This window comes from Theobroma cacao, chromosome 5, assembly GCF_053813885.1.
Source record: "Theobroma cacao isolate CCN51 chromosome 5, ASM5381388v1, whole genome shotgun sequence".
Lineage (NCBI taxonomy): Eukaryota > Viridiplantae > Streptophyta > Magnoliopsida > Malvales > Malvaceae > Theobroma > Theobroma cacao.
Genome location: NC_142643.1, coordinates 7,985,574 through 7,994,277, shown reverse-complemented (window position 1 = coordinate 7,994,277; position 8,704 = coordinate 7,985,574). Strand labels below are relative to the sequence as shown.

At 32.7% G+C, this 8,704-nt stretch overlaps 1 protein-coding gene across 1 annotated transcript; it reads right to left on the bottom strand.

The window, feature by feature from the left end:
* Nucleotides 1–1,817: 1,817 nt before the first annotated feature.
* LOC18598350 (short chain aldehyde dehydrogenase 1-like) lies at nt 1,818–3,378 on the bottom strand. Its single transcript, XM_007027843.3, has 2 exons — nt 3,218–3,378; nt 1,818–2,765 (listed from the first exon to the last, which is right to left on the bottom strand). Exons 1-2 carry the CDS (start codon nt 3,247–3,249, stop codon nt 1,952–1,954), a joined length of 846 nt encoding a protein of 281 aa, XP_007027905.3. The 5' UTR covers nt 3,250–3,378; the 3' UTR covers nt 1,818–1,951.
* Between the last annotated feature and the right edge of the window lie 5,326 nt (nt 3,379–8,704).

Genomic DNA, 8,704 nt, shown 5'->3' with positions numbered 1-8,704 from the left:
TAAGAATAAACAAACAACCCTCAACAATAAAACAACCCACAACTCTAATTATTGGCCATCATCAACAACTTAAAATCGAACCTAACTCACTACTCACCTTAGTGGTTTTGTAGTTGAATTTCTTTCCAAGAGTTTGTCAAGCTATTATGGAAAGTCTCTCTCTCTCTCTCTCTCTCTCTCTCTCTCTCTCTCTCTCTCTCTCTCTAAAAATGTCCATCTAGTTAGAAAAAGTATTGAGGAAAGACTTTTGAGGGTTCTTGAGGTGTAGAAGTGAAAGAGTATGACAAATCCTATAATAAGGCATATAAAAACATAAGGTTTGGGGTTACCATGAAAAAAATCATGAAGGTTTCAAGGGAGGCTTCCATGGAAGGTGGAAAACGTGAAATGGGAAGAAGAAGAAGAAGCTACTGGAAGTGAGGAGAAGGTGCTGGAAAAAACGGGATATTTATCCTATAGTTGACTAAGTTTCACTTATTTACAAAAATGCCATTACATAGTTAACTTTACCTTCTTTCTTTCCTTTGGTTCAATTTTTTTACCCTTTTGATACTGAGAAAAGGTCATAATAGACTAGGGCACTCAAGTTCGTGAAAACTTAGAAATTTAGACTCGAGATCCAAAATGACCATTTTGCCCTTATTGTGGAAATATCATTATTTCTATTTTCTTCATTTATTTTATTATTATATACATTATTCATGTATTCCTTAGGCCTACTTAGGCCTTAATAATATTAGAAAACCCACTTCTAGGAGCTCACTAAGGAAAATGACAAAATTACCCCTAATCTGTGTTGTCACGTCTACTTCTAATTACGTGTTTATGGAGGTCGAGGTTTCACACTTTATAAATTCAAATGTTACAATATAAAACAAATCTAAAAATTAAAATTGAATTGAGATTTGGGAATTAAAGAAACATTACCTGTGCATTATGATAGATTCATTTTAAATGTCAGTGATTTCAAAATTTATGTGAGTTAAAGAGTTTAGTATAGTTATTTGGTTTGGAGAAGAGAAAGGAATTTCAAATTTGTATGAGTTAAAGGGTAGGGTTTAGAAAACAATCAAGGAAAAAAGAAAGAGAGGAACGGTTCTAAAAAAAGTGAAGGGTTTCTATTAAGGAAAAAAAAGAAGAAAAAAGAATTGGGTGAGTTAAAGGTTAGGGTTTAAAAAAACCTAAGAAAAAAAGAGAGAGAGGAATGGCTTGAAGGGTTGAAAAGAAAAGAAAAAAGAAAAAAGAAAAAAGAAGGAAAAAAAGGAAACGGCTTGAAGGGAAAAAGGGGAATGGTTTGAAGTGCTTGAAGGAAAAAAGGGAAAAGAATTTCAAAATTTGGACCTAGAATGGATTGAACATGGGTCTTTCAAAATTTAGTTTAAATTAGTTACCATTACTTCAAAGATATTCATTTAAATCATTTGAGATTGCAAAGTTATATACTTTTAATTTTATAAATTTAAAATAAAAAAATAAAAAAATGAGAAGTGGATGCCGCCATTCCTCTCCCTCCAAAGGCGGGGGGGGCGGGGGGAGCAGGGACCCCCAAAATTTCAAAAAATTATATATTTTTTCTTTGTTATATTTTATAAAATTTAAATATTATTTTTATTTTTTAAAAAATTTTATAATTTTATCTCTTCTAATATTAAAATTTTCATTTTTATCTCCTTAAATCTAAAATCTTGACTCAGCCATTTATTGGATGGGTTGGTGTTCAATATCAGTCTTTATCATCCACCTCACTAGAGTGAGATGTGGAAGCTGTTAAGCCATTTTATTAATGAAATCTTCTGTTTGAGCCAAAAAAAAAAAAATCGATAAGGGAACGAACACTTTTGTGTTTAACTTTGAAGCCAAGGTCAACATAGATAGTAACTTTCTAGAGAGGGTAAATGGAACATCTGAACCATTAACCCCTGAACTTATTAGCGGAAGAAATAAATTAAACTTATGAAGGCTGAATGTTTTCATTGCAGTTTTGCAGTCCCGTTTTCCATGTTGGATTGTTTAGACTATAGCCTCCATCAACCGGTAAGTTGACACCACTCAGATATTTGGCCTCATCGCTTGCTAGAAAAAGGGCAGCCTGCGCAACATCTTCTGGTTCCAATATGGTCCCTTTCAAGACTGCTGTTGTAGACAATATCTCCTCCCCCTTTCGTTTATCCAAAATTCCCAACGTTTTTTGTAACAGAGGAGTCACAACTGCGTGAGGAGATATGCAATTAACTCTAATTCCATACTCTCCTAACTCCACGCTCAAGCTCTTAGTCATTCCTACAACAGCATGCTTTGATGTGGTGTAGGCGTGAGAAATACCAAGGCATACCAATGAAGCAACACTAGCAGTGAAGAGAATGCACCCTTTCTTGGCTGGAATCATCACTCTGGCAGCATGCTTGGCACCCAAGAATGCGCCAAACACATTGACATCAAGTACCCTCTTAAAGTTCTCTATATCTGAAGTTATGGCTCTGATTTCAAGGTCACCTGGAATGCCAGCATTGTTGAACATGATATCAAGCTTTCCGTACTCCGAGACTGCCAAGTCCACAGCATTTTGGACATCAGTTTCACATGTCACATCACAGTGGATGTAGCTGATAAAATCTGGTGTTCCAAGCTCTTTGCAGAGAGAGTGACCTAATTCATCTTGTATATCTGCAATAAGAACCTTAGCTCCATGCTTGACAAAGAGCCTAGCAGTGCTCTCTCCTATGCCACTAGCACCACCAGTTATCAATGCTACCTTACCTTCTAGCCTGCGTCAAGAAAACATAGGGTTTAAGTCAATGAATCCAATTTATATGTTTTGTCTTCTATCATGTGTAAAAATTTTAAGTATGGGCAGCCGCTTCTCCTTTTTTGTTGAACCATATTAGAACACAACAGCTGAGGTAGTCTAATAACTTAAACACCTGATGAACAGACTTAAACAAACTGAAAATAATTTTTTCTTAAAACAAGAAAGCCCTTGAAAAGACTTGAACACGTTCCATAAAACAATAAATAGAGTAATAACCAAGTTATTTATGACAAAATAATCTTGCATATTTGATTAAATAATAGGTGCATGTATCTCTTATTTTTCAAAAGGGTCAAATTACCTGTTAAAAAAACATATAAATGACAAAGTAGTTAAACTCAACAGAATTAATTATTTAAGACTAGCATATGCAGGAAAAATGAGTTTTTTGATGAACATAGTTTTTACCTCTTGGCTACCAGAGATTGACCAGCATTCATTGTATATAGCTCTCGACAAGGAATCCGTCCTCAATATTTTGTTGTCTTCATGTCACTTCTTTGCCATATCTAGTATTTATAATGCAAAGAGCAGCCGCTCACAGTTCAAGAATGGATATGGAAGAATCATTAGTTAGGTCCAAACCAGTAGATATTTTCATTTGGGACGATTGCTTGTCGTGCATTCGACGAATATGGAGTCATCAATGATCTCATCTTCCAGTTCATGACAAATTTGTACCATTGTTTGGTCTTTTACACCGTGTAAGTTACAACTAAATCATGTGATGTTTCATTTTGTGGACATTAGAAAAAGATCCGTGCGTTGCCTCGGGTGGATCAGTCAGCATGAGTTCAGCTTACAGAACCTTGCCGAAATCAAGTCTTCCATCACACTTGTACAATTATGACCCACTTCAAAAAGCAGAAACAATCACTCTCTCAGCCAAATACCCAAAAATAGTTCAACCAAAAGAATCAAACAAAAAAGAACGGTCCAAGAAAGAGAAATGCCAACTCATGAAACATTGCCAGCAATTACATCAAACCCAATCCCCCGCACATCAAACACAACTTACAGTAGATCTTAAGGGACATGGGAATCCTGCATTCATATCCTGTGTTGAACCAACTCTTATGTCCTCCGACTCTTATTTGGAGCTTGTTGTTGAAATTGCAAATACAAAATGAAGGCGAATAATATTAGTATTTATCATTCTATACATCCATTCCCACCTTACTAACAAAATACATGTTTTTTTTATTAAAAACTGCTTGGATGCTACCAAAGTTTCTAACCTACATTTTGGTGTAGCTAAAGATGTTCAATAGTGGAGATGGTTGCCAATATACATTACCAGCATTCTAAGTATATACAATTCATGATCAAAGTGTTGAATATAGCATGCTGCCTTCATGCAGAAAGGATAAGACATTATGACATATGACTGGCAATCAAAATTTAGTGATTGGTCATTAAAGGTAGGTGGGTAAAAAGTTTGTAGTCAAGTCGTGCTTTTATCAGTGACTTGGTTTGAGTGTGCTCTGCATTGGAAGAAAAGATTTTGTCATCTATCTTTTGTATAAGTTCTTATGCATGAAATTATTGTAGAAAATTGTGTATGAGGTTTCTAAAGAGCTTTTTTGATATGTTACAGATTTTTTGAGCATTTGTAAAGTTATAATAGCAATGTTAATATAGAACTCTCATTTAATTCAAGTGTATATATTTGTTATACCTGGATTTATATTTTTTGGTGGGTGATTTTTCTCCTTGGCTTGTGATGGTCTGTTTTTAAGGTGTGCAGTCTAAAAAAAGCTCTTTGATCACTTGGTTGCATATCGGTGATGGCAAAGGTTGTTGGTTAGCTTGTTCAGATCTTGTTGGAGGTGTTGTTGATATAGATGCACTAGTAAGAGTTGGAGTGGGGGATTGTTGGTTTTCTATTTTATTACAGTCAAACATCTTGTAAGACAACTCTTGCTTTGACTACTTTTGAGGTTAGACCTATAATGAATGTCCTCATCTGTTAGATCAAGGCTTTTATAGGTCCAGGTAGTGTCATGTAATGGATACTTTTAAGTCCTGTAAGTTTTGTAATTATAGACCCCACTAATTTCTCTACTGGTTTTCAGAAAGTCACCAATTCCATTTGTCCAATATTATCTTCTACAATGAATTGTATGCAGCATCTAAAACAGTAAGTTTTTATCAGTGACATAATTAAAGGAGCAAGAAAATAGAATAAAAAAATCTAAACTATCACACAGAATTAGTAGTTAATATTGAAGAGTAAACCAAGCCATTTGTCAAACTTGTATTCCAATTAGAATCTATGGGAGATAAAAAAGGGTTAACCTGTCAAGTATAATTACATATACCAGCAAATGAAAACCAAGTGTTTATGATCAACACAATAAAAGGGGCAAGAAAACAGAATAAACAAATGAAAACTATGAAACAAAGTCAATGATCAATATAGAAGAGTAAAACAAGCCATTGTCAAATTTTTATTCCATTTGCAATGCATTTATTAATTCTCTTTGTAGTTCTTAAATGGTTTATGTAGATACTTGATTTTGTTTAATACTGTTACTCTAAAGAATTATGTTACAACATAATATTGTACAGAGAACAACCTAAACAAGTGAAGTGCTACTTCACGCAGAATAACGAGAACAAGTGAAACGCTACTTCACGCAAAACAACTAGAACAAGTGGAGTACTACTTAAAGCAGAACAACTAGAATAAGTAAAGCACTACTCCATATGGAACAACTAATACAAGTAGAATAGCTACTTCAAATAGAATAACCACTTCACTTGGGTGATAGTGAAAGTAACTCTAAATAAGTGGTAGGGTTCATGGGTTACTTTCATCTTGGGATGTTCCAGAGAGTTTGGCTTAGTGGCTTAGATATGGAGGCAATTAAGAGGTCTTTCTTTTAATATTTTTCTGAAGTACAAGTGTTTCACCTTCCTACCTTCTTCTCTTATACCGATTCTCGTACAACTTCTTCTCTTATACCTATTCTCATACAGCTTCTTCTCTTATACCTTTTCTTGTACACCTCTTTGCTATTACCTTTTACTTGAGAACAAGTCTTATTACATCTAATTACAGTAACGGTTACTCACATTAATGTTCTTCATAAAAATGTCATTTATTAGACACATTAAAGCCTATTCTTGAGTAACGGTCACTTTTAGCACTATATATAGAGCCTCACAATTCATTTAGAGGGACTCTTCTCTCCCCTATCGAGCTAACACATTCTCAGCTTGAGAGCTTCTTTTTCTAATTATCTTCTACTCTCTAATTTTTTTCTTATTATCTTCCACCTGGCACAACACTCAATACTTCAGGAACTGCTCCAATCTTCCTCTCTGCCGCCTCCGGCACAACCTTTTACTTGTTTGCAACGCTTCCTTTCCCTATCACAAGAACTCCCTTTACAGTTTACATGAAGAAAAAGTTTTTGAGCAATTTAAATTAGAGTAGTAAAAAAAATAAATTAGTTCTGATTTGCTTACGTTGCCATAGGTGCTTTCTTTTTGTGTTGTGTACACTAGTATTTTCGAGCATAGAAACGCAAGTCTACTTCACATTCATCCCAAGAATTGTAGAATCATCCATTTTTGCAATCGATATTAGTTATCATTCTTGTCACTTTGAATCTAGTGTGCTACAATGTGTATGAATTGTTAGTATAATTATGTCATATAAATTTGTGACAAAATTGTTTGATCATTTTTGTTTCTAACTTGTATTTTAGATGGGTCAACTCCATTTCTTTCCATAATGGTTGATTCTTTAATTTTAGCATTGCTTGTAGCTAATTGATACAAGTCATTTTGCATGTCAATGATTTAGAGACTAAATTGTTCATTATCATATCTGCAATTTGTAGTATAATTATGTATTGATTTATTTCTAATATAATATGAAGTAATTTAAAGAGAACTATTACCTTTGTTTAAATGTTGCAGTTTCTTTTATGCCTAGGTCACGTATATTTTGGTGGTTGAGCAAAATGCACGGTAAAGAATGTTTGAAAAAACAATAAAAAAATATTGAAAGTTTGATTAACAGATAGTAAATTAAGCAATAATATGTGATATTCATACTCATGTATTTCTTTACTGTTGTGCCATCGAAGATGATAATGGGGCTAATTACATCGTCGAAAAGGTGGTTTTGATTTATTCCTTTAGCTTTATCTCCATATAAGACAACTTTTAATTTGTTACCCCTATGAATGAGAAGAGAAAGCATGACATTTCATTGTAGTAAGATTGAGTTATGGGGGAAAACATATATATTTTTAATTTTACTTGAAGTCCTCAATATAAAGGTCTCGTTTTTTCACCTTGTTTCTTCCATTTTGCAAAAGACTTTTTCAACAGTGGTCATGGATTGTAAAGCTTTGATAAAGTCTGGTCGAAATGAAAACATCATTCAAATAAAATTAACTTAGCATTTGTGTAAAATTAAGGATCAATTTTGATACTACGGATGTAGTATTTAGTAGTTAATCAGAGGTAGAATTCAAGGCAAACAAAAGGAGTTAAAAGAGTATCATTTTGTGCCTTTTGCACTTATCTTGTAATTAATTATTGTGAAGACTGTTCAAAAACATGTTTATAGGACATGTTTATGTTGGGATTCGACCTCATGCTCAAACATGAAGTTAAAAACACAACCTAGTGGAAAAATACAACATGCATTTAACCAAAGAAACAACCGAATCCCATAGGATCAATGTTTTTGTTTTTCATGTAATTTTCAAATTAATTATGAATATTCATAAGTTTAAGTATTACATACCTTGCTCTAGATATCATAATCAAGAGCCAGTTAAATCCAAAATACGCTTGTCATGAGGCCAGTAACTCGAAAAGAGAATAACATAATTTGAAATCTTGTAGTAGAAATCTTTGCTTATTTACCTTTAGGATTCATTAAATTTTCAACCACCCAAGTGTTGGGCCTTTAACAATAATTCACACAGTGACCGAATAAGACATTCTCAAAGGTAGGATTTTACTTGTAGTAGCAAGTTTTGTTTCTAAAATAAAAAAAATCAAAAGTACTTATCGAATCTTATTTCTATCAGACAAAAAAAACTATTTTTCTTTTCTTATTTTTATGAAACAACAAAGAAGTGGCTGAAGGCTTAGATTTTTAGTTGTTTAAAATAATGTATTTATATAGCCAAACTAAGTTGTAACCTTAGATATAATATTTGTATTTTTATTCAATTAAGTCCTTATGATTTTAATTAATTTTTCAACTTTATTTTGGTATATTTCAATTAAGTCCAACTTAATTGATTATTGTTGTCGATTTTATACTCGTAAGCATATGTGTCACTCAAGAAATATAGAGATAAGTTGACTATCATTTTTCACAGAGATTTGCTCTTAAATTTTTACCAAGTATTAAAGTTGTAGCAAAAATTTTCCTATCCAAGCACTCAATTTTTAACACTTAATTAAAGTAAAATTTTCTATTGAAACCAACTAAAGATATGAATGTAATTTTACTAAAGAAATAATTATTGTAAAGACTTAGGATCATGGTGTCTTTCAATATTTCATTTGAATCTAATCTTTTACTTTAAACTTAGATTAATGGGGTGAATGACTAACTTAGAATCTGAGTTTATGTACAAATTTTTGTAAAGATTCTTGCACACATACTTTTCAAAATTAATCCCATATGTCTATGCAAATTAGTTAAGAAAAGTTCATTAAGTTTTTGTTTTAATTTGGTTACCCATGGTATTTAGGTATATGTCTATCCTAAGTATAAATCTATCACCTAATCTCTAAGTGATCGAACATAAGCTATTCAAATCAATGGTCTATTTTAAACTCTCTTTGTCAAGTTGCATTTAGAGACCTTAATCATTTCAACTGGTGATCAAGCAGAAAAAAACATTAATCATGGAT